This window comes from Prinia subflava, chromosome 7 (genome assembly GCF_021018805.1).
Source record: "Prinia subflava isolate CZ2003 ecotype Zambia chromosome 7, Cam_Psub_1.2, whole genome shotgun sequence".
NCBI lineage: Eukaryota > Metazoa > Chordata > Aves > Passeriformes > Cisticolidae > Prinia > Prinia subflava.
In genome coordinates this window covers 26,831,867-26,858,337 of record NC_086253.1, presented here as the reverse complement: position 1 = coordinate 26,858,337, position 26,471 = coordinate 26,831,867, and the positions used below count along the sequence as shown (strand labels likewise).

The 26,471-nt window shown below is 38.7% G+C and overlaps 1 protein-coding gene across 1 annotated transcript in view; it reads left to right on the top strand.

Moving 5' to 3' along the window:
• Window positions 1-26,471, top strand: part of SCFD2 (sec1 family domain containing 2) — a 211,314-nt gene that overhangs the window by 91,000 nt on the left and 93,843 nt on the right. The window contains exon 5 of the mRNA XM_063401933.1: window positions 1,240-1,489. Within this exon, the coding sequence (XP_063258003.1) occupies window positions 1,240-1,489 (250 nt within the window). The remainder of the gene's footprint in view (window positions 1-1,239; window positions 1,490-26,471) is intronic.

Genomic DNA, 26,471 nt, shown 5'->3' with positions numbered 1-26,471 from the left:
AGAAGTCCACAGAAGTGTAGTTTCTTATAGTATAGCCTGGAAAAAGGTTTCTTGGAACTTAAGTAATTCATGCTTTCTAAAGGATTGAGATCTGTGGTAGATCAGTGTAAGCAGAAAAACGACAGTTTATGAGATGCTTGTCAGTGTTTCTGACACTGACGAAGAACAACTGAAAATACAACCAGACCCCCTGAGGTCTTGTATGGAGTACACCAGGAGATAAAGCTTTCAGTTTCTGTGTTCCTGAAGATAATGCATGGTTTTGCTATTGTATAAACTTGTGTCTCTTCCTAGTGTGTTTGATTCGTATTTCAGTTACTTATTGTGAATCAATTTAAAGGGTATATTATTGGCTGTGGTGCCTATTTACCATGACTAGTCTGTGTGAAGTTACTGTAGTAACAACCAGGAATAAATATTTGCAGATTTGATAATTTGATGTTTCACTGTACACTGTGAAATGACCCACAGATTTTCACAGGGGATCTTTTAAGTGATCACAGGACAAGGGCAGGGTACTGGTGTTGCAGGAGACCTCCTGGATGAATCTGAGCAATCACTACCACCAGGAACGAAAGACTGTTTGTCTTTCCTCCCACACCACCCTCCCCGCACAAGAGCAGTGTTCCTCCTCTTTGCCTTGCAGTGTTCCCACCTCTCACCTCATCCTGCTGCTGAGTTCCCAGCTAAGCCAAAGCAGAAAATTAGCACGCAGAAGTTTCGTACACAGGTGTTTGTGGGCAGTGAGGGTGGCAGTTTGATGGTACAATTCGCACTGGCCTGCTCTGAGTGGCAGAGACCTGCACAATGGATCTAAATGCCAGCCCTGGTGTTGCATGATGTGGATGTCAGCAAGTCAGTGGAAGCTGGGCTTTGAACTCCCGCTCACGTACAAAATCAGACCTGAGGATGAGGCCTAAAATTTAGAGGAAGTGTTTGACTTTGTGCTTTTTACCATTTCTACCCATACCAAGGGATGGATGCTCTCATCCTCTCATCATCCTGGTACTTGCAGAAGATCTAATCATAAGACTTTCCAAGTGCTAAAATGCTGCTATCATGAATCCCTAAGAAAAAAACGTAGACTAATCATAAATTTGCTGTCTGAGCAGAAAATACATCACCATCTACTGACTACTGAAAATGTGAATATTGAATGATGTGCCACAGAGGTATGTCTGGTCCTAACTTACAAGCACGATGGAGGCAATCTGACACAATCTTCCTTCTGTTTTTCAGACTATTGGCGAGTCAGAAATGCCCAGCGTTTTGAACCAGTTATTGCCAATGATTAAGTCTTACAATGAAAGGACAAAAGATGATTATGCTTGTGAGGACTTCCTTGTTTTGCTGATATACATATATTCTGTGGTTGGAGAAATCAAATGTGCAAAAAAGCTGGACACAGCTGAAGAAGAGGTGAAAAAGGCCCTCGTCAAGGCAATTTGTGATGAGCCAGAGCTATCTCCTTTGTTGCAGAAAATTACAGGTAAGATTCTGCTTGTGTGGTGAGAAATTGGATGTCTTGTGAACTGGGAACTTGTGAACTGGGAGAAATGTGTAAAAATGGCTTAACTTGTTTGTGGTGCTGAGAGTACATGAGTAAGCACAAGGATTTCCTGTAGGTTTGTTCCATCTCCTGTGTTCATATATGCCAAATGCTGACAGGCTGTCCTTGAAGAGTGCTGAGTCTGATGAAAGCTCTACAAGTTCTTCTTTTTGTTAAAGATTGGCTAAGTTTGTGTGTTTTCACAAGGTAATCTTTTCCACAATTTCTTTCATTGATTGGTGTAAAGTTGACCCTGGGAAGTCAGAATTAATCCTGGAAACATGTTCAGTGAACCACAGTTGCTTTGTGAATATGGGGAGCTGGCTTGTCTGGCATAAAAGATGAAATGTGTCTAAAACCAACACTGAGCTTTTTGCTGAAACAACATGAACATTACCCTTTAAAAATAGCATGCTAAGCCTTTTTTTAGATGAGCACTCACAGAATAGGAAAGCCCTAACCTCTTGTTGCAGGTATCACATTTTAGGAAAAACTAATTGTTAAAAATTTAATTTTAAATGAATGAGCTGTGGCTCAGGGGTGGCCTAGCATGGCAGAGGGGATCTCACTTTCTGCTATCAGTTTTCTTGGTATTTAGTAATATTGAGTAGGTCATTGACCAGGTCATCTTTGAGGTGGGGAGCATATGAGCATAAATCAAGATGCTGAGAGGAGCTTACAATTGAAAGTGTTTGCCAAGAATGAGCCTAAGTGGGGAATCTCAAGGGAAGTAGAATAATACTGCTGTTGGTTATCCTGGTACTATTCCCTGTGGACACTTCTAATTCAAAATACAAGTGTGGTCTCACTGGTCTACTGTTGCTTTGAGTGTAAAATACTGTAATACTTAAAAGACTTAGGGTAGGAATGGGGTCACCCCATCATATTTGCACTGTGGTGTTAATATTCCTGGCCACAGTGTTCCAGGCTTCTTGTAGGCTTTTACCTTCCTGTTTTTCAATATGTACTGCACATCTTGTCCACCAAATGGTGCTTCCCTCACAACTTCAGTGGTGTCTTCTAGTGGATGGGATGTAGTAATTTCTAAATCTCTGTTTTCGTATTTTTCCCTTTCTCCAATAATCAAAGAAGTTTTAAATCACAGTTTTGTCAGTTTCTCTTCATTGTGCTTAATGTAAGTATGTGAAGATGTTAAGTCTCTAAAACTTCAGCCAAGTACCAAAGAGAAGCTGAGGAGAAATCCAGTGCAGGTAGTTTTAGACCAAGCCCATCATTATTATGTGATGAAATTAATTGCATAACACAAAGCCAGAGTCTTTGCATTCTTATATTTCTGTAGCTCTGTTTTGGCACAACTATGGCTGTGCAATCTGCAGAAGTAGGGTGATAATATTGAATAATTTTTGCATACTTATTGCTTGATATTTTTTGGTTCTTCAGCATTTTTTGGTTTTACATATTATTTATTTTGAGTTATTCATGGGAGAGGGCAAAGGAAAATAACATCTATTGTCATAACAGAAATAAACATTGTGTTGGCAGCAAAGTGTCACATGGAATTCCTAGGAATACTTCATAGGTAGTTTTCAAGCCTTTATTTATCCAACCATTTGGTTTGTCAGTGCTAGTGGAATTTGCAATTTGCTGTACTTGCAGTACAGTTGAATTGGGAAGACTTAAAACTTGACCAGCCTTAGACCTACTCCTCCTTGATCTCTATTTTGCCAGGCCTATGTTCTACAACCTGCTGCCCTCTGAAGCTTAGGTAGCTTGCTTGCTACTTGAGAGGCAAAGCAAATCAGAACTGCAGGACCATCCACAAGCTTTCCTTCAAAGGCACAGCAGGACTCTTTGTAGCAGAGCTGGAAGTCAGAGAGTAGAGAGCAGTGACAGTTTTTTCTCCTTTTTGTACAGTCATAGATATAGTGGCAAGACATATTCTGCCACCAGCAGAACATCTATGAACTACTGACTGACTATTCCTTTTAGCAGATGCAGGTTGGCATAATTTCACAAAGTCAACACAGCTCTCTGCAAGTTAGCAACAGCCACGAGTCTGGACAGATTACATTCCAGACCTACAATGTTCTGCTTTCATTTTACTTTTAAGTCAGAAACAAGAAAACTTTTTTTTTTTTTTTTTTTTTTTTTTTTTTTTTTTTTTTTCTTGAAGGGCCACGAAAGTTAATTAGACTAAAATAAACTTCAGTAATGCTTAGGATTATTCATTCATGATCAGAACACAGTAAATACTCATGATCTTTTATTTTCATCTGTCCATCAAGGTAAGTAATAGGAAGAATGTTAAATGGGTTGTATCAGGAGAGAAAACTGTGCCAGTTATTGGGTGGATTTGATACACACTGCCTGCTGGCTTATTCCTCACCTCCATGCTGAAGTTTCAAACCCTGCTGGCAATCCATGATTGGACAGCTAGAGTTATAGCAAGAGATAGCAAAATTTACTGTTGCCTGTAAAAAAAGGCACACAGTAGTAATAATACATGGGCTGCAAATCCAAGCACTTTTAAGTTGAGAAATGCCAGTAAATAATTTTCCCATGTAACTATCATTTGACTCCTGTGTGCATTGTAGCACAGTCCTCAATTTCATGATTATACAGTGTATTTTCTATGAGCCATGGCTGCATTCACTGTATGGACTGAACACCACAGAGAACTAGAACAATATAGCTTCAGTTATTCTTCACATGAGGAAGAAGTACTAATAAAGTAAGTGAGACTCTTATGATATTCAGCAGGACTTTCTCTGGCTCTCAGTTTGCAGTTGATGAAGTGGACTAGTGCTTTCATCTTTGTGACTCATGTTGGATCTTTGGGCAGAAAGTCATTAAATTACATTTTGAGGTAGTAGTGATTATATGTCTTTGAACAGAGGGGACTTCATGCTCTGCTTCCCAATACACCTGGTGCCTGATGTTTTTGGCTTGGGCCCAACACTTTACTAAGGCTCTGTGGTTGATTGAAATTGAAATTAAAATTAAAAGCCATATCTTAGCTGTGACTCTGAATGGCTGCCTCAGCCTTTTGCTTTCTTCTTTTCTGCAAAGTGTGGAAGTTGCGTAGTCTTGACAAGTACACATTTTTCTTGGTTTTATTTGTTGTTCCCATAGAATCACTTGAGAAATACAATGCAAAACCTTTTAAAATCTTTGGAAGACTTGTCTTTTAAGATTAAATTATCAAAGTAATAGGTTTATATAAGTTATCTTTTATTCCTATTATACTTGTTAAATGTAAACTTATTGATGCTTGTGTGTGTCTATACCTATAGGAAATCTCCCGTTATGTGACTACCTCACAGAGCTAGTGCAAATCTCCCCCAAAAGAGGCAGCCCACAGATGCACAGGGGATATTTGTGCTATTTGGTGTTACCTAGTGAAACTGGACTAGTATGTGCAGCAGTGGACAGAAAGCAACTCTAGGTTACAGCCCTCTGCAGAATATGTTAAAGATGCAGCACTTGCACAAGCTTATATTGTGTAAGAAGCACAAGCCCTTCCAATTTCCTGGCTGTTGAGTGTTAGGATACTCAACCTTACTGTTGCCTGAACATATGTTTTCCCAAATATTTGTACAATAGCATTCTGCATTTATGTGACACCTTGTTTCACTGAAGCACTAAAAAATATCCTGGAACTGTTAAATAAAATGAAAATGCAGTGCATTAATCACACATCGAGTTTTAAGAAATACGATACTAGCTTTTGCATGCATAATAATATAAAAGTACATTAGCAATGTCTTGTTTGCTGGAACTGTTAAATAATAAGTGTAGTGCTACAGTATCCTAATGCCTTGGGTAATAAAACTGAATGAAACAGTTCCAAGATTTCTCCTGGGTGTAATTTACCTCAAACATATGTTCTTCATCACTGATTCAAGCAGAATGTTACAAATTGGAGGGGAAAAAAAAATAGACTAGAGCATAATGGAAAATGATGCTTTTCCCAGAATGCTAGGTTTGGGAGCTTTAGGGGTGGGGCTTTTTGGCAGCTGTTTGAAAAAAAACCCGCTGCAAAAGAGCATATTTATTTTATCATCTTATCTGTTCATCTAGTTTTCTAAATGTCTGTGTAGAGCTGTGTGCAAATGCAAACGTCTGCAAAAGTAATGCTAATAAAGCCACAAAGCAATAAAAAAATCTATTTTTTCAGCTGCACCATTCTCTCTTTTTCATCTGCAAGTCTCTGTAGGAGCTTTGTAGAGCAGATCTGCCTTCCATGGTGTGTTCTGGGGACCCCCAGCACAGGCAGCTGGCTGTGCTGCCCATATGCAGTAACTTTCACCTGGTAGGGCTGTATCAGTTGCATCCTCTTGAGCACAGGTGTAACAGGAATTCTTTTGTGCCAGGAACTGCTAGAATTTTTAATCACAAATGGATTTCTGGATCTTTCTCTAGCTTTTTCTAAATTCTCTGTGTTATATAATGTGTGTGGGAAAAGCAAACTGAGAAATCTTTATGTAAAGACCAAAGTGGAAATGCAGAGTTCTTTTAATGTCTAGAGCCTTTCACGAAGGAAATACAAGCTATCTGAAGTCTGCATTGTGCCCTTTTTGATCTGTGTATAAATCTAGGGACTGGGAATCATAATTTTCTTTATCTTTTATTTGTCTGGAGATACATCTGAATCTTTGGTTGTCAGGGGAGAGGTTGGATGCTATTTCTTCCTATTTTCTCATAGATTTGGGTTAAATTAGAAGGAACAGAGTAAAGGTGATGGGCCAGTGGAGAATTCCTTGCCCATGGCAGAGGGGTTGGAACTAGAGGGTCCATTCCAATTCAAATCATTCTGTGATTACATGATTCTATGGAGTGTAGACATTGCCATATTGGATTAGACACTTCTCGATTGAATCTGCTCGTCCTTAGCACATGATTTTTTTAGGGAGATGTTTCATAATGAAGTTACATGCTAGTGCCAGTGTGGCCTAAGTATCATTAATCCTAAAATCACTCCTGGTTTTGCAATAAATGTTTGCATTCTTAGACAGAGACAGCCAGTTCTCTCAGAGGACACACATATGCACTTTTATTTGGTTGTGGTCTTCACTTCACTGCTGGTTTGCAGCAACAATTTCCCAAACCTGGCTATATTATGGGTGGGTAAGTAGGTATGAAATTGGCTGAACTTATACTTCATCCCCTTTAGAATAAATGTATCGCTTGTTTTGAGTAGGAGACAGTTTTCCCAGCTTAACAGTAGAGGTATAGCTCAGGTATCTGGTAGGGATTTTTTATTCATACAGAAAAACAAACCATTGTTTAAAACATAAAATCCAAGAGTGAATTCTGACTGATTTTAAAGTTTCCATGTTTTTACAGAAAACAAGTGTTTTCTATAAAGTTTGCACTAGTTCAGTGGAAGGCTAACCGACCCCCTTGCTTGCATACTAGCTTATTTCCAAGTAGTCTGTGAGTTTTGCAGCAGAACTGATGGGAAAAAATAGTCATGACTTGAAAAAAAGTTAAACACATTAATGGCAACATGTAGATTCATGTTGGAAAGAGTTTTCCCTTTTGGGTTAGGCAACAAAATGTAGTCTCTGTTGTTAGAGCTAAGTAGTTTCACCATGCAACCATGCAGGCATTATTACTGTAGCTAGAGAAAATCCAGATCATTTTCTTCCCAATTCTGAAATGCAAGTGGGATGTTCAGGAAGAGTTTTTTCCTGTTGCCCCAGCTGATTTTATAGACGCCTAAAATACCCCTCTGTGACTGTGTGTAAAATGACCTCCTGGTATCTCTATTTCTCAGTGTGTTTTGGACATGATCCAGTGGAGAGCACTTGTGGTCCAGCAGTCCCAGATGGTGGTGGATGTGACGTTCACCCTGCCAGGAGCACAGGGAAGACACGAGCAAAGCCGCTGTCCCACCAGCGGAGGGGCACTGCTTAGGGAGCGCCCGCAGTTTAGTTAATCCTGAGATGCTGCCACTGCTGCAGCACTTCGCTCCTTTGCTTCATGGTAACAGAGCCATTGGGCAAGACAAGGTCACTTCACATGTCCCAAGATACTTATCTGGTTTACACAACAGTCAGAAGGATTCATGGGGATTTTTGTGATCTCTGCAAAAACAAGGAGAAATTGGATAAGCTCTAAAACAATGACCTGCTCTGCTTTGGCCACTGACTTTGCAGATGCACGTATCCTACATTTTATCAGCTCTCCTTAGGATCCTTGAGCTCTCCAAGACCACAGTACCTTTCTGCTATTACCTTTCTAAAGGGTTTTCCCATTTCTGTTCAAAATCTGTGAACTGCAAGTGGAAGATGAGTGAGCCAAATCAATTGACAGCAGGCTTTTTGTCACTGCTTGGGTGGATTCCTGGCCTATTTTTCAGCTGAGAAACATGGAAGGGTTTCTAGTGAATTGTTTGAAAGACAAATTGCAGTAGTTTTCTGGATTCATTTATATCTAAATTTGCATAGGCATATTTTTCAAAGGTTTGAAAAAATTCAGGCATAACTTAAATATCACTGTTAAAAAGCTATGGTCCTAAACATGAGAAAATCTGGTTGCTTTCTACACATGCAGGTATATTTTGTTTGGATTTCATGATGTACATTAAAATCTATGGTAGAAGACAATCCCAATAGAAGGCCAATGTCATTGGGGATTTTTTTTTTAACCTTTCATATATTGTCTGTTTATTTTGTCTTCAACACCTGCTCTCAGTTGGCTCCAAACTGGATAGTAATTTTCATTGAAGTGTTTATAATATGAAGTCTTTTTTTCTTTTTTTAACATGAGACATATGTCTGCAACTCTGCAGGCCACTGTCTCGCTGCCAACTTAGCAGACAGCCAACTGCAACAGGAAACTGATACCCTGCAATTTTCATTAATGATTTATATTCTTTTTCAGGATGCAATTTCAATAGCATGTAGAAGATGCTTCTAATAGCAAGTATATCTTTGCTTCAAGCACAAAATGTAAACAGAAGCATCTTTAAAATTAGGCAACTTTTTTAAAGGTACTTTTGTATGTATGTGCCATGGTTAAATCATTTTTTTCTTCATTTAATACAAGTCACTTCCTTGTCAAACCTTCAAGTTTTGACGTCATGTTGTAAAATTATGAGTAAATTCTTGCTATTTTGCAGAGCACACCCAGCCTGAGAAACCAAAAGCTGTGAAGTATTAAACAACTGTCAAAACAAAAAGAAAGATTTGCTAGTCATCAGCCATATGAGAGAAAACTAGCAAGATTGTTTTAGGGTTGTTTCTCTTTTGTATACGGACACAAATGTTAAGGTATTTGCTGTAGATTGCAAAATTTCACTTGGTTCATTTGAGTGCTTTCTTGTAAGAATTTCTAAGTATTCTATTCTAATTCTTGTCAATTTGGTATCTGTTTTAAATGCAGGATGTGTGCTGGATCAATGGCACAAGGACAGACAGCATTGCCTCTGCAGAGGCAAGGAGGAATAATTGCCATCTTTAGATATTTTTGTTTATTCAGCTCAGTGGTGGTGCTAATTCTCTTGAAATTGTGAGATTTTATCAGAGTAAATGCTGTTCTTTGAATTTTGGACAGTCAACCTATGTCATGTTAACAATCTCCACATAATTTAATGATAATGCAAAATGTTGAAATCCTGTATTTCAAGAAGGAGTAAAGCCCACACATAAAATGGAGTTACACCATTCTGCGATACCACAGTGTTAAACCAAAGAAATATTTTTGAATGATGGACAACAACCAAGCAATCTTTTATCTTGCAACACCGTTGCTGTGTTGGTCGTCTTACCACCCCAACAGAAGAACCAGGACTACAAAAATCACATTCAGAAAAATTTTTAGAATTTAACAAATAGCTCAGGAATTTGTGGCTTAAACATACATCACTTGCTCAGTCAGCATACCCTGATTTTCCTCTCTTCATCAAGATTTTGAAGATTCACAGATTTTGGCTCTGGACATCTGCTCAACTGCTCATTTTAGTCAAGATAATTTACTGTCTTACACACTTTCACATATGCACAATATTTTAAATGTTAGGTTCTGCTTCTGTATAAATTGGTGTGAAAACATATGGTTCTCCTCATGTTTGCAACACTCCTAAGATCAAGTGTAAGGGGTGGATCAAACTGTTTTAGTGTTGTCTATGGTTCAATTCTGACTTAAGGAAATAAGCAGGATTAAATATTTTCATGGATCTGTCAACCTTGCCTAATGCAACTTTTTTTTCCACATGAAAATTAAATACCTTCTTTAGAAATGTTGTAGTGCTACTACCATTTGCATTTTCAATGATGTCCAAATATTGTCCTGTATTACAGAAATTCAAAAACTCTACCATATTAAATCAATACTTTCTCACAAATCTCTTTGTATTCAAGATCTAGTTCTCAAGAGAGAACTAAGAAGCAGATCTTTCATGGTCTTGAGTTTTAAATCAACATGGAGAAGGCACTCTAATAGTCCTTTCTCCCTATTTGTTCTTGTTTAGTTTTAAATTTTATAGTTGAGTAAATGTCACCTCTGGTGGTTAAAGTTCAGGTCAAGTTACATTTTGCTGTGACCCTTCTGCTTGCCTTTGCAGACACTGGGACTGTGGTCTGTCAAGACAGGAAAGCTCACAGATGATAGCCTAAGGATTTTTTTCCCCCTCCCCTTTCTCAGATATGATTTTGTCAGGCTATGAAAGTAATGTTTGTAAAATTGGATTGAGAAAGCTTTGTTAATTGAGAGTTTTGTGTCAATAACAGAATGATGTTTGTATCATACACAATTTTAAAAACTCAAATGCATCACTAAGGCTAGTTTAGTACCAGATACCTGATTCTCTCTTACTTTCCCACTTTATTAATTAAAATAAATATTGTGGAAGTGACTGCCTGATAAGAGGTGGCAACATCCAGTCACAACCAATTAGACAAATTTACCTAGGGAAAAACAATACAAACAAGGATTTTGACTTGCCTGGGTTTGTGTTAAAGTGAGGAATGTGTGGCTATAATGTGTGAATGTTCCTTGTTGATTCAAATCTCCTTCGGGCTTTTGTTTCTGGTGCTGTCTGCACATATTTGTTTTACAGATCTGTGTACACCATGTGTATTAATGTAGCCATCAAGACCTTAAAAAATAACAGAAAGAGAGAGAGAGAGAGGTAGAATTTAAGTTATAAAACAGTCTTTGGGGACTGCTTATAGCCACAGAGATGCTGCTGCTGGTTCATGAAGCTCCGCTTCCTAGATGATGTCTTCTTTGCCAGGCTGTTACTGAGTATCAGCATGTCTGTAGCAGAGATATGCCAGGATCCCAGAGAGAATTCTGACTTTCTTCTCTTAAAATGTTGATTAATTGGAGAATATATAGAAATGGCAGAAGCACTCTTGTGTTATCTTAAAGGAGATATCTGGTGTTGTCTTTGTTAGACTGGAGGCTGCAAAAGAGAAAAACCTAACAAAAATTTGGAAAAAGCCATGCCTCCAGTAGCCTTGCCTAACAGCAGGTGAAAAACGGGAGTCAGAGAAAGTGAAACAAATTCTTCAGTTTCTTCATCTTTTGCACCTTTCTGTCTTCTCCATACTCTGCCCACATTCCTGAAAAATCCTGTGCAGTAAGAAGAAATGGCAGAAGTAGTAGGGACTGACTGATTGCTTCTGCATCTTAATGTTGTTCATGCTGAGGAACTGTAATTCTGGCATTTGTTAAGTTTTGAGCACTTGCCTTCATTAACTCACTATTGTTCCTTTGGTGCTTTCAACATAATTTCTGAAGTAAGCAAACCAAATACTTAAAAGCTCAAACATCATTTCGACTGTAGAGAGTGATACTTATTTTACTGGCAGGTTCAAATAATTTGTCTGTACATCATAGCTCTCTGCTGCTTGCACTAGTGAAGTGATCAATGCAATAGCAGGTTGTTTTCCTTGTCTTCCAAATGGACCAAATGTTTACCAGCATCTAGGTGGTAAATATACCACCTAGACTTTGCAGGTATTTGACAGCAACAGAGTCCTGAGGTTTACAAAGAATTAATTCAATCTGAGATTTTCTGCCTATATTCTTTTAGCTTCTTCTGTGTCTTCATGCCACAACTCTTTTCCTCCACCATCCATCTCATATTCCTCCCTGTTCACCTGTTTTTACATCTGTCCCCATTTCCAGCCAGCTGCCTCTGTCTCTCCATCACCCACATGTATCCTTAGCTCCTTGCTACACTTCCTTTTTTGTTTACCTTCTCCTAAAGTTTGCCTTTGGTTTCCTTAGACTCCCACCTGTCATCTGTCTTGAACCTTTGCTGCATTCATGTAGATGAGTATCTTCTTACTCTTTGTTATTCCTAATTTCAGATCAGGCATTTATTGTGAGGAGACTTCAGTGACCAGTTGCTATCTGCAGGTGAAAATGTCATGTCCTTACTATCCCACTCATGTTCCCCAGAATAAGCTACTTAGGACAGTTCCATCTACAACTGGTTATAAAATTAATTTTTTAAAAGGAAAAAAATAAAAATAAAGAAAATAAAACAAATATATGCTTTTTTTAAAATAGCTGTCCTACATTGGGCCCCCAAAACACTTACTTGTATTGATCAGGGATAAAAGTGAAGAATGTTGGATTTGTTCTTGTCACCCTACTTCAAGGCAGGTTTAAAACAGGAACCCTGTCTCTCTGTCTGTCTGTCTGCCTTTTCATGGCACTCAGAAAGAGCTTTTTGAGGGTGGACTCATCTTGTTTAGTTAGGTGTCTTGAACTAGCTTTAGGGAGTACCTGTACTTCCATTTCCAAGGAGGAGCTGTGGAAACCATTTTTCACCAAGCTGCTTTTGTACTTACAGAGCAGGCGTCCCTGCCTGGTTTATGGTTTGTCTGCCAGGGGCCACAGCAGGATGGTGACAGTGAGTGCCCAGTCTGTTCCTGGGGGCTTTCATCAACAAAGGTCAGCTTGCAAAGTTTGGGTGTTGCTTTGTTTCTGTTCATAATTATCCATTTGTGCCTTTTTCTTCCCTTTACATTCTGTAAAACCCTTTTTCTTCGGAAATACTCTTATATTGGAAGTTCATCCTATATTGGAAGTGCATCTCCTTTCACCAGCATTGTCCTTGTCCAAAGGTCTGGATATTTTACTTTGAGTTTCATGGCCCCTAAGGTATGTTTATGATGGTTCCTTCTCAAGAAATATGCATTTGTCTGGCATGTATTTGACAAGGAAGAATACGTATACATGGTAATATATACTCATTTACAAGTTTTATGAGGCGTTCTTTGTTACTTTTGCTTTTATTTGTCATGCTGGTTTACCATCTTCTCCCTCAACACAGTGTTTCTGGCAGATAGACAGGAACTGGAAGTGCATCATGCCTTTGATTTTGTAGTGAGTGAGGCTTTCTGAATTTTTTCAATCCTTTCCTTAATTAACTCTCTCGATGGCCCTGAATTTAAGGTGCCATCTTGGGTGTTGCCTGTGCAAATAATTTCTTCCAGTCTCTTATTTATAGTGGTGGATGGACTGATTTGATTTGTTTTGCCTTGTAGCAGCTGTGATTGTTGGATTTCATATCTATTTGATTCTAGTAATTTTGCTAGTATCTCTTTCCTGGTTTTCTGGAGATAAACTGCAATGAGTCATAAAGCACTTATTCCCAGAGATAGCTTCAGCAATTGAAGGGAAACCATGAATACTTCAGGCAAAAGAACAAGATATTAAGCATAGATGGTATGAAGGTCACTGGTTTTTGTTATTTTTTCTCCCTCCCTAAGTAGATGAAGTTCTCTTCTAACAGACTGCAGAAATACCAATTAGTGTGCTTCATTCTGAAATGTAATCAAATTTAAAATGTAAAAAATCCCTTTCGGCTACAGTACAATCAGGCCCCTAATTATGAAAGGCATATGTTCCCCTCCGTCTTTCTTCCCTCCACCCATGTAGATAATTGTCCTTCTTGAATGATTTCTTCTTTGCAGAAATCTTTGTCATGTTCTACTCCAGGTTTGCTCAAAGCAATGCTGTTATCTGGCGCATTAGGTTTGTGTTGTTGGATTCTCACAAGATAATATTCAATATAGTTACACTGATTACTTGCTATTTTGTCTGTCATGTGTGTTTTGGAATATCTCAAAGCTTGTCAGTCTTCCGCTGGGGATTACATCATTTTGGGGGTCTCAGCCGTTCTGAAACAAAAGCATACTTCAGTGGTAAAATATGTACGCCCGGACAGCTGGCAGTCTTTCAAGGCCCCAGAGTTGACACAGAGCTGATCTCAGAGAAATAACCCCCTTCCTTTTTTAACTTCCCTTTCTTAATGTAGGGATTTCTTTATGGACAGTAAACAGTGGCATAATATACATTTATTTGCTTTTTTCACAGCAGTTGCAGGATTTATTCTGGTGGTGATTTTGGTTTCTGCATGGTCTTTTGACTGTTTTGACAAGGGTCTATTCGAATTAATAACAGTTTCTTTAGTGGTAAGCCTGATCTATTTTGAAACATGCAAGTCTCTCAGTTATTAGTTTGCCTTTTCTTTCCTTCTGAGGAGAAAGTTGCTTGCACCTTTTAAGCTACCTTGTCCTGTATTGACTTGTAGCAACAAATTGGTCTCACAGACTGTACACCCCATAAGCACCATTTATGTTTTATGGACTTGATAAGGGTTAAACTGGAGGACAACTGATTGCACTATGGGAAATTTGATCCCAGTATCCACTGCATAAAATGGCTCGAGAGCTGTTGCAAAAAGATGCTGAAAAAAACAGCAATGCAAAATTAGACCAAGAATTTGCCATGAGCAAATTCTGCATGTGTGTTGTTAGTCTAGATTTTCATTCTATTCCTACTACTTTGTTGGGTTTAAAAGATATATGCTGTATTAAAGTTGTTCTGAGGAAAATCTGTCTACCAGATTAGCAACTCCCAGCTTTTTTCGGGGAAGCCTGATTCCACACTCATGCCTTGGTGGATCCTGTGTTGGTACCAGCTTCTGCTGTAAGGCTAACTCATAGGAAAACCCTGCTTGGGGTACTGCTGCATTTAGAGACACTGCCTAAATATCTCTGTCTTAGACTCACTGTGTCAGGATGTAGCCAAAATAAAATCATCTGCAGAAGATTCTCAGCTTTAACAGAGTATCTTTTTTTTTATTTTCCTAAACTGCTATTTAATAAAATATTTTTATTTTACTTCCCTAAGATTAAAAATTTGCCTTTTCATTTTAGAGGTTTTAGGCATAGAGTATGAGTAACTGATATAAACTAAAAATAACAAATTAAAAATGTAAATGAGCTAATAATACTAATTGATTTTAATTGGCATATAGCACCAATAAATAAGTTGCTATTTCTGGGGATGTAGGTGTTAATCTATTTCTATATTTGATTCACCAGAAAATTTGTGTGAGCTTGTGTTTGATTTTTTGTTAGATTTTTATTCAATTTGAAAAGATTTCATATTAAAAGAGTTTGGGAAGTGAAGAAATTATGCTTTTGTTTCACATAAGATGCAGGCATCTCTGGTATGGCAGGTAAGTTTTTCTTTATGTAGAAAAGCATTTAAATAAGTGGAAAGCAAATATGAAAAAGTTCTTGTATTTTTTTTAAGACTGGAACTTTCCAAAGACATCCCTTAATAAGTTTTTTTATCTCCTTTTAACTTACCACAGATGAATGAAATCCATATTCCTGTTAATTTTAGTGGAATTAAATTTTAATTACTTTTTTTTCTTGTCTGCAACAACTTTCTAATATAAAGTGATTAGATGGATTTCACAATCTTTGCAAGGCATACCATTGCCAAAACAGCATTTTGTAAGCAATTGAGTGGAATTGTGCAAGCTCTTGATGCTGTTGTTTAAAGCAATGGCAAATCAGATTTCCCATTGGTTTTGTATGCAAATCATGCAGACAAGTGTCTGAGCTATGAAGGTTGTGCAAATTAAAAGTTTGTGTATGGTTACTAATGGCAGCTGTCCACAGGGTCCTTAACACTGAGCTGTAAATTTATCTTTTGATTTGAATGCTTCTCACCCCTGAAAGCATTATAGAGTCTCGAGAGCATTGCTATTTTTAACTAAATAGGGCTTATGTCTTTGAGTTTACTTAGGCATCAGCCCAAAGATCATCGAAGTCAATATGAATTCTTCACTTACATCAGCATGCTCTAGGTCATGCCCTTAATAAACTGTTGTGTTTGCTCGCCAAACCAGAAGAGATTACAGCATAAAAACTGGGGTGGTACAAACCAGTGATAGCCTGAAGTACTAATTCTATCTCCAGTCAACCCCTCAAGAAAAACAGAGATAAACACCCCACAAAAAAAGCTGAACTGTTTGTTGCATGAAAGTTACCTTCCACCTAACCCTGGTGAAAACATCTTGGCATTTCCACTGTGTGCCCACACCAGTGTGAGTGATGAGAGATCGGGGTGGGCAGTAAAATGCCATGTAAGATTTTGGAGCATGAGTATTTAATCATTAAGCAAATGCTGGCTTGTCTATGAAGTAAAAGAGGCATTTTGATCTTTGTTTTGAAAGTCTTTTGATCATGATAGGACAATTATATGCATAATACAGATGTTTAGAAAGATGTGGTGACGATGATAGTAACAATTAAGAAGCCCTATATCAGGAACCATGAAAACATACTTGAATTAGAAAGTTCAGTAACCTAAAAATTAGGAATTCAGGTAAATTGTACTGTTGTACTGTTTCACAATAAGGACAAAAAAAGAAATACAAGATAATATGCAACATTATTCTGTTAGTGTTCAGAGGAAAATATGAAATTAAAAAAAATGACAAGGCTGTATTTAACCCTTTCATGTCATTACATTATAACTGAGTAATCCTGTGGGCTTAAAAGTAGCTTTATAAATAAAAGAAAGGGAAGAAAAATACCCTAAAATTAAAAATATCCCAGACAACCAATGAATTCAGAATAAAAAAGTGTACAATAGAAAAAAAACCCAAACCTGATTTTGAAGCTTAATTTTAAGGCAAGCATCTTCATAATTCTCTCTGAAAAAGCTTAGAGAGACAGAATATTTTCTGATTAAATTAGGCTGAATTCTGTTCAGATCCTTACTGAATGACACAGGAGAAATAGTTATAGAAAGGAAAAAACATTGATAGATAGAAAATTGCAGTATGAATTGGGAGTTGACAAAAGTACTGGCATGGAAAGTCCTTCAGTCATGGGTCTGAAAATGCAAACCCTTTTACTTGCTTTTGTTTAGCAGATGTATTGACCTTACAGGAAACCTAAATGATAGTACACCTTTTTTCAGTGTGAGGCTGAATTTTATCTTTGCAGCAAGAAAAAGCACAAGCTACTGAAATGTGGTAATAGTATTTTAAAAGTTTCATTTTATTTAGTATAATTTTTAAATAGCTTTTTTTTTTTTTGAGGTATGAAAAGGAAACTGAAAAAAATTGATATCATAATCCTAAAATGATGTCTGCTTGCCAGCTGTGTTCCATGCTTAATTATTCCCTTGACAGGATAGAAAATATTTATACATCACACTGTATGATGCATCAGCCTCTGTGTTTGTGTCTGGGTTAGAAAAAACAACTACTGTTGAAGGGTGGAAGTAATCATGCTGGCTTATGCCTGTGGTCAGTACTCCTACCTCCACTGGGTACATGTCCTGGTTTGAAAGCAAAACCAGTGAGAGACTCCAAGTCAGAACTACAATTTAATAGGAGAGAGAGGAAAAAAAAGTAAAATAAAATAAAAGCAATAGCGCAAAAGACCACTGACGGAGTCAGAACACTACCTGATACCCTGTTAGTTAGGGTGGTGGTAGCAGTCCAGATGAAGCGGTCTTGTTGAAGCAGTGATCCTGTAGAAAGGTCTGGGAGCTCTCGTCCTCTGGGAATCCAGTGGGTAAGGCCTGCTGTGCTGTCCCAAATCCCAGATTATATCCAGGTGGGATTGCTTGGGCCCTCCCCCTGGGTGGAGCATCTCACAATGGAATGATATCATTCTGTGAGTCATGCAGTGGGTCCTTGATTGCCCATTAAACAGAGACAGCTCCCAGAGGGGGTTACCAATGAGTCATGGGCAAGGCCTTGATGGCCCATTAACAGAAGATAGTCTAGCGGGAGGGGCAAGGGAAACACTGCCCCACCTGGTTCCAACAGCTCATGAAAATGGTAATAGAATACATACTTCGGGCACAACTTACATTGTAACCTAGGACAGTGCATTTTTTCCAGCATGTATCAAATACTGTATATAAGGTGTAGCAGTGGCTGAGGAAACAACTGCTAAGGGGCTCATTGGCCAAAGGCTTTCACTTTATACAGTTCTACAGCTTTATACATTAGCAGAGGTGCCTTGGTATTATTAGTGGTTAATTGTTCATATTAAGTGCCTGAGGTTATTTTTTGATGGCGGCAGAATCTCCAAAAGTGTTTGTCACTACTGGCCCACAAGTGAGGACTGATTAGATTGGTGCTCCTCATCCCTGACAGTCAAGTCCATGTGATTTCTTCAAGTTGCTGGTCTAGCTGATGGAGTAGCTTCTTTGAACACAATTCATCAGCTACTTCGAAAAGATTATCACTGAAGGCGCTTCAGTACAACTTTCAGTTGCCATGGGCAAAGTGCTCCCTTGCAGTCCCAGCTCAGGTAGAAATTGCTTCTCTGATATTTTGCAGATGTACCCAGAGGGAATCTCAGCTCAGGTTTCTAGACATTTAGTGTAAAGCCACAAGGCCCTTGGGAGGGCACCATGCATCACTGAGGGCATCTGAAGTTCAGATTTATCTAAAAGAAGAAGCTGAACCCTGTAGTCCGTGTTTTCCCTCACCTTGTCTGGGTTGGATGGAGGGCAGGGCAAGTGCTGGTGATGAAAGTTGAGAGGTGCACTCTGTGAATACTGGCTCTGTTCCTAAACCCTTTTATCAAAGAGGAAAGTACTTATTAGCACAGAAGTGAGAAGGGAATGTTGCTGTCGCACAAGTCATTGTTATCTGGATTTTTGCATGGGAATAGATGAGAAGAAAATGTGCCTCCAAACAGCCTTATTCGCTAGCTCGTTTCATAACTTCACACAATCAGTTTGCATTCTTTACAAGCAGTTTCTTGCTTCTGTTTTCTCTGTACCAAGGGGAAATTGAACTAAATGGCTCATGTTCTTGTGTGATTTTGGCATCTTCTGCACTTCATAAAAAACAGTAGATTTTTTCTAAAGATAGTTTTGAATACAAGTGTTCACATGGTTTAGAATGGAAGAGGCAGATTGTTTTTCACTATACCTCAAATTGTGCATGAAGCTTTATAGCATATGTTCTTATTTATGAGTACAAGTGGTGTTTTGTTCAGATAAGGTTGCTCAGTTTGTCCTTGCAAAAGCTACACCATGAGCAAGTGCCATTGTTTGTAAAAGCCAGCATAGAAAAAGCAAAAGGTCAACATGAAATAACCATAATGATTTATTAATTATTATAAATATTAACACAATAATGCAAAATGCTTGTTCAGTTTTCTTAAATACCTGAAAAAAGGTATTTCCTTATGCAGGACAGTTCAACAGAAAGGAGATTGTTTTCTAGCCATTAGTCTAAGGACAAGTAATGCAAAACTGTAATTCTGTAAAAAAGCAGGGACTTATAGTAGTTTACTGCATTTTTTTTATAGGTTGTTGTTGGTTCTAACTTGGATTAATTCCCTGATCTGGTTCACAGTGCAGCTTGTCTATCAGCTGGTACCAGCATAGCTGAGGGAGTCGGTTTGCAGTGCCAGAGGGTGCCAGGAGGGTTGAGGACTCCTGCTGTCATCCTGCCTGCTGGGCAGCCTAGACAACCATTTGTTTCATGAACTCTGTGCCACATGATTAGCACTTAATCAGCCAAATTAATGAATTCCATAGCTTTCACCACAGCATCCTGCTGCTCTTTCTGTTCAGTTTTTACCCTGGTTGTTGAATTGCTGGTGAAATAAAATAGCAGGCACTCCTCTTGGAGACAGAAGAAGTTGTGTCACTCCCTCCGGTGCCCTTCAGCACGTAGCTGGTGCTACCATTGTCCTGCAGCTTTTATCTGCTCATAATTGCAGAAATGCATCCTATCAGTTATGTTGTTGGATGGGTGCTAATCCCCACTTCCTTTTCCCCTCCCCATCTCCACAGAATTTTTCTCTAGGGCATTGATTATATCTTTATATACTCTCCTTTATTCATTTTAATCTAATCTACCTCTCTTACATCATTCTCTCCTCTTCCTGATGGGAAGTCGTGGAACTCCCCTGGCCCCCCGAGAGTTGTTTCAGGGAGATATCTTGTGCTGCTGAAGGTCCTGTTTTATGCTTTGTGGAACACAGAGGTCTAGACACAAATTGCATTTTGCCTTTCAACAACAAGGGCTGTTCAGCCTGGAGAAGAGGAGGCTTTGGAGAGGTCCAATAGCAGCTTTCTAGTACTACAAGACAGCTGGCAAGGGACTCCTTAGAAGGGCATGTAGTGATTTAATTAGGGGGAACGAGTTTAAACTGGAAGTGGATTGATTTAGATTAGATACCAGGAAAAATTATAGGGAACAGGTTGCCCAGAGAAGTTGTGGATACCCCATCTTGGAAGTGCTCAAGGCCAGGTTGGATGGGACGCTAAGTAACCATGTCTAGGGGAAAGTGTCCCTGCCATGGCAACGGGTAGAACTAGATGATCTTTAAGGTCCCTTCCAGCCCAAACCATTCTATGATTCTATAAACTACTACATTTTTAATACATACCTCCAGTAAATACAGGTCCTTGGGGCATTGGTTCCTTGAGGCAAGTATTCCAGTTGTCCTGGAATTTTACAGTGCCTGAGTATGGCATGTTTATATACCCCCTCAGGAGCATCATTTCAAGGATATGGGGTTGCTATAAAGTAATACCACAGTGCTGGCAATGTGCTTGCTAAAGTCCTTGCAGTGTTTTTTCATACTTTATTCTTTCTAAACAGCTGTTTGTTATGCTGCTCCACAAGAGAGTAATGCTTCAACACAATAGTTAGACTTCTTTTGCTCCCCAGAAAATTATGCCTTACACAGCCACATTTATTTAAGAGACTGCATACCTTAGTCCCGATTTGCATTTTTTGGATAGATTATTTTTTCCCCATAAATTGTATCAATCTCTCCCCAGATGAAATGTGAAATTCAATTTTAAAACTGCAAACAGTTTTTGTTTTTAATCAGTTATATAAAGCTTCTTTAAATGTGCTAAAGGCTTTTAAAAACTGAGTTCAAAGGCATTTTGATACATTTGAATGCAAGTTTTTCTAGTTAATAGTAGAACTGACAAATCGTACTGTCCTAAAAGCTTCACTTGACTAGACATCATCCGTTGCTATCTGGTTTTATCCGTAAATTGGAAATTGGTTCTCTGTATCTAACAAGCAAGGATTTTCTCAGCTTCAAGTGAACTCGCCTTTGAATTGAGCTCCATGAATGAAGTGTCTTAAATAAAATGTTCTCCCTGCACCTGCAGAAGAAGCTGCAGCTGCCAAAAGATGAATACTTAAAAAAATGTGGATCCCTAGGGTTTAGCCAGTGATTTCTGCCAGTTTAGTACTTTGATGTTCTTTGAAAATTCAGTGCCAAATAAGCAGTAATGGGGGTTATTATGTAAGTATAGCCCTTAAAAAAACCCAGCATGATCTCAATTTGGAATCTTAATGAGCAAAAAAAATTCTACTTCAGTGAAACTGTTGATCGAGTCAGTTTTTAATACCTGTTTAATATCTGTTTTTATTCATCCTTTTGTCTCTGAAATTAGTACAGGTTTTCTATAGGAGCATGTCAGTGCAGGTGATGGAGGTTAACTGCCAGCAGACAGGTATTTATTTAAAAAAGAAAAATGAGAAAAGCCAGAGAGGGAAGCATAATTTCCCTAAGTCACTAGGAGTGGAGGGTGTTCATCCAAGGTTTCTGGAAGAATTTTGGGAAGCAGCTGAGTTAAATTCACATGTAACTTTCTGAAAACAATTACTTCAGCAAAGAAACTGGTGTGGCTGACAGAAGACCTAATTTAGGAAAGTGGGTATATTTATGAAATTTACTTTCCTACTGGCACAAAGAGGGAAGTACTGAAGAGAGAAGTATAAAGGCAGGAGATGGCTATTGAGACCTCTAAGCACAGGCAGGAAACCTCTGGGATACAGGGGAGGGCAGTGCCTGGGGCCAGGGGTTGCAGGAGGCAGCAATGACCCATGCAGGAATTCACCCCAGTTTTTAATGGCAGTTAAATTTTAATTTTAATAAATTTAATTAATTAAATTTAATTTTAATCTGCAGTTAAATTTTTGGTTCTCCTGATAGAAAGACAGTAGCCATCAGAAACCTGGATCATCAGCAATGTGCTGATGGGCCTCCCTCCCATTGTGATGGGAGGAGGAAGGAGCTGTTCAGTGCATAGTCCTCTTCACTTTATTCTGCTTGAAAATGGTGAAGTATTGTGATAATCCTAAGTATTTAGAAAACAAGTTACACAAATTCTCCCTACTCAAATACAGGAAAGAGTATGTAACTCCCACTTTGGCTTGTACCCTGTAAAAATGACATCTGATTAGTTTTTTTGCAAGTAGGAGATTAGCTATGTTTTAAGCCTGGAGAGCAGTTGTCAAATAAATTCATTTATTATTACCATTTTGGGGGGTTTTATTTTCCATAAGTTGAGATTGACACTTACAACTGAAGTCATTCTTCCTTTATTATTTTCAATTCTATAAATTAACAGACAAGGTTAAAAAATGAAGCAATGAGGAGTGAATAGACAGAAGAGCACACAAGGAACCAGAGTTATCTGGGAAAGTTTGAAAAAGACAGGAGAAAAAATCAAAAAAGTCTAAATCATGAGTTTTTGTATGAAGAATTTTGGTTTGAGTTCTTATTTGCCTGTAATATGGGAATGCTGAAATTAAAAAGACAGTTTAGAGGCTATCAGTGGAGGTGTTTCAGATACAGCTCTTGTACTGATTTTCTAGTGTGAACCCAGGAGAGACACTCAGTTGCGTGCTGCACTTATGCACCTTCATGTACTTCCATGAAGGGATGTGCCCTGTAAAGTCTACCCTTTAGCTGGAAGAGATGAGGCAGGATCTATTGCTAATTTCCTTTTTTGTGCTCTTGCCTGAGCAAAGCTTGCAGGATGCAAATAGTCACATTGCAGGGAACACATGCTGATAATTCAGACTGTCTGGTATCAATAGTTTTAAAGTTAGCGTCATTTCATGAGGAAAAAAAGCCCTCAGATACCAGAATGATATATATATTTCAAAAATAAGCTGAAATATATTCTATTAGCAGTAACGATGTGGTGGAAATAAAAATAAAAATGCCATATTTCACAGTTGAACACTTCAAAGGATACTCCTCTCCCAGTAATCCTCTGATCTGCTTCATGTCACAGGTCACCTAAACAATATTTACAAAACTTCTGACTGGAGCACTCATTCAGGATTTAAGGTGTCGCAACTTTTTTTGGCATAAAAAGTTCAAGTGCACCAATATTTCTCTAAGAATTTTACATCAGAGTTAGTTTTTTTATAGATTTGTGTTTACGAATATGTCTCCATAAGACCAATGTGAAACCCACCTGGCAAGGGGGAAAACTTTTCTCCTGACAGCTGTGTGATGAGGTTATGCAGTGTCTGGTAGCTGTGTTGCTACTTTGAATGTGCTCAGAAAGGTGAAGACCAAAGTAGGAGGCAAAAGGCTTGATGTGCCAAACTGAGAAACTGGTGAGAACTCCGGGTTCCAGTAACTGCTGAATGTAAATATCCATTTATTCTGTACAGTGCTTTGCCTTGGAAGAGTAAAATGCAACAACTAGTAATTGCTTCTATAATTTTGAGTGTGGGCTGCATTTGGATGGTAAATCTCTCTTTTGGCACCAAACTCATCTTGAGACGCTGGTGTTTACCACATGGCCCTTGGGCAGCAATGGATTCTGCTGCCTCCAGCAGGTATTGGCTTTAATTCTAGATGGCGTTCCCAAATCCTCCAAGGGATGACGATTTGGGAATTTTGATCAGACAGTTGCATCAATGCTAGTTGCATCAATTACATGGTCCTATCTTCTACTCTTTCCACAGATTAAGCTTGCTTTTACTCTGTCTTACTACTGCAATCAAATGATGTCTGAATGAAGCTGATAACTGCAAGTTCCCATACAGTTTGTTGCAAACTCTTGCAGTAAGAAAGCTGCTTGGTGAAGCCCCGATGTTTGAAGATATTTTAAATTTTTTTTTCCTTTCTTGTTTTTACAAGAAAAAAGCATATTCAAAATATTTCTGCCACACCAAGGTGAAAGGGCCAAGTTCCCAGGATCACAGCTGAAATAAAACTCCTGAATATTTTAGTTTTGCTGAAGTAGGAGTGCCTGGTTGCTTTGTCCACAAATGATTGGAAGGAAGAAGGCTATTTTTTCAAATCTGTTTAATTAAGATGCCTCTTCAGTTCTCCCTATCCTTAATTTCAATAGATTTTCAGAGGCTTTCAAAACAGAACTACACAGGGCTCTATTTCAAGTGTGCTGTAAAGACCTGATAATATAGCCTCTGTGTCTGGGGCACAGAATCTTCCTTATATAGCTTTTCTGAACAGGATGCGCTTGTTCTGCAACAGATCTTGCATTGTTTATTCCTGATAACCATTCTCAAGTCAGTATAAATGACACTTCCAGATAACTTTCTTCCTCCCTGATAACAATCTGGTAGTTTATACTCCTTTCCAGAAGTGTATATTTCTGTTTAGTTCTTTAGGGTGCATTTGGTATGGCCAAAGTAGTAATTCTTTCAGTATCTGCCAGCTAGATCAGTTTTGAGAAGAGTCTCTTCAAAGCAATGTCTGTTTAGAGCTGACTTATTTATGTGCAGTTTATTTTCTACAACAAAGCAGTCAGTGAAATGGAGCATCAGTTCCTGGTGCCTGAGAAAGAGGCCTGAGAAAGGTCTCAGAAAACAGGTATGATTTAGAAAGTCATTTGCAAGGACTCTGTGTCCTCAATAGCCGTGTACTTGTGCACATTTCAGATCTTATTTTTAAGGCTCTGATTTCTGAACAAAGTACAGTTGGATGTGGAGACAGCAGTGGGTCATGCTGAGAAGGAAGTGCTCGGGATCCAGGGAGGTAACTAGCAAAGCTCTTAAATGATGGTGTGCTCAGGAGAGTTGTAGGGTCCCATAAATGGCTTTAGCATACTAGAGGCGCATGCATGTAGGCTGCTGGTGACTCAAATTTGTCAGTACAAAGGAAGGTGGGCTGTCATGCGGAAAGGAAGTGGACAATGTCAAAGAACTAGAAATTGGGGAGAATTTCATAGGTCAAAATAGATGTTGAGACCACTAATGAGATATGTTGTCTGGAAAGAGTGGCTGTGGTACATTGCCAAGGGATCACAGACAGGTGATCCTGAACTAAAGCTTCTTGTTTGTGCATGTCAGGCAGCAAATTAAAGCCAGGCAGATGTGGCTGGATGAATATTACTGAATTTGGGCTAGGAGATTTCCCCTAGTTCTATTTGCTCACACGCATGAGAAGTTGCTGTAGGTGGAACAAGTTAAAAAGAGAGCTTGTTGCATGTTAAAGAAGGAGTTTTTGGATGTTAAAGAGGAACGTGCATTTTACAGGATGGACAATGATTAAGAACAGGGAGCAAAGCAGGAGTGTCTCACATGGGGGACTAGCTGGTTTGAATTGCATAGCATTACAAAGGCAAAGAGAGGAGGTGGATGCTCTATGTGAATATGCTTGGGAGCCAAAACCCAAGCAAAAAGTGGTGTACACTGCATCTCGGAGAGGACATTACTGGTGTAAAAACAAATAGCATAAGCCTGATCTTAAATAATGTAGGAAACCAGTAACAAGCTTCTAACTGTGGAGTAGCACACTTGTATGTAGGTCTGAGGGCACAGAAATCCCCCTCTAACGTGCTGTTCTCCGGAGCTCTGTATAATAGGGTGGCCCACAAAATAAGAAATTAATAACAAGGGGTTGATAATTGTCAAAAAATACATTTCCAGTCCTTTTTGTTCGTAAGTTATAAGATATCAGAAAGGTAAACACAGAGTATGTAGAGGTTTATTATCTATAATATCTCTCTTGCTATCTCTTTCAAGCATTTTAAAGTACTTTCTGATTTTTTTTTTCTATTCTGAAATTGCATTTACTAGTAGAAAAATGAAAATATATTGCCATACTTGTAGGGGGAAAATATGTTCTGTTGGATCTGACAGCCCATGAGATGCAGGGCTGCTGCAGTTCCATGTCCTCAGGCTCAACCAGTAGCAAGGCTGAAGATGTATTCCCAGCAGCTACATGCACACACAGTGTATATATTGATAAATCCCTTCCTCTGAGTCCTCTGTTCAAGTTCCCCATGTGCCATTGTGCACAGTGCTCCTCTGGGCTTATGCAGATGGGTCCTTGGTGCACTGAAACGTCTCCTGTGATGGGCATAGGAGTAGCTGGGCAGGATATTGTTTGGGCTCCTCCTCCTGCAGTCATACCACTGTCCTTAATGGGTGTGCAGATGAGATTTTGTCAAGTAATTAACAGTGAGCAAGCTCAGCTTGGAATGTGGTTCAAAGAGCAAGCAGCTCTAGGAGACAGAGGGGTCTCCATTCGGTAGCTGTACAGCACGGATCTATGCTTAACATGAGAATTTTCTCTCAAAATTCTTTATATTTTCCCAGAAGATTGTGGAAAAAAGTAAAAAAGTGGACTGCACCATGGAAATGTCTAGAGGACGGCAAATATGTTTGTCAGATGATACTGGGAAAAAAATGAAATGCAGACATTCTCATCGGGGTATGCCCTCACAATATATAGAAATACTCTGTTCATTCTGAGCTTTTAGGGAAATGCTGTAGAGTATTACCTAAAATACAGACAGCGATAGATTAACTTCTTTTACAAAGTAGATCATCCTCTCATCTCCTGTTTTCACTTATCAAAGCTTTCTGTTTAAGTTAATGTATTGTCGTGGTTGGGGGGGGAGGTGAATT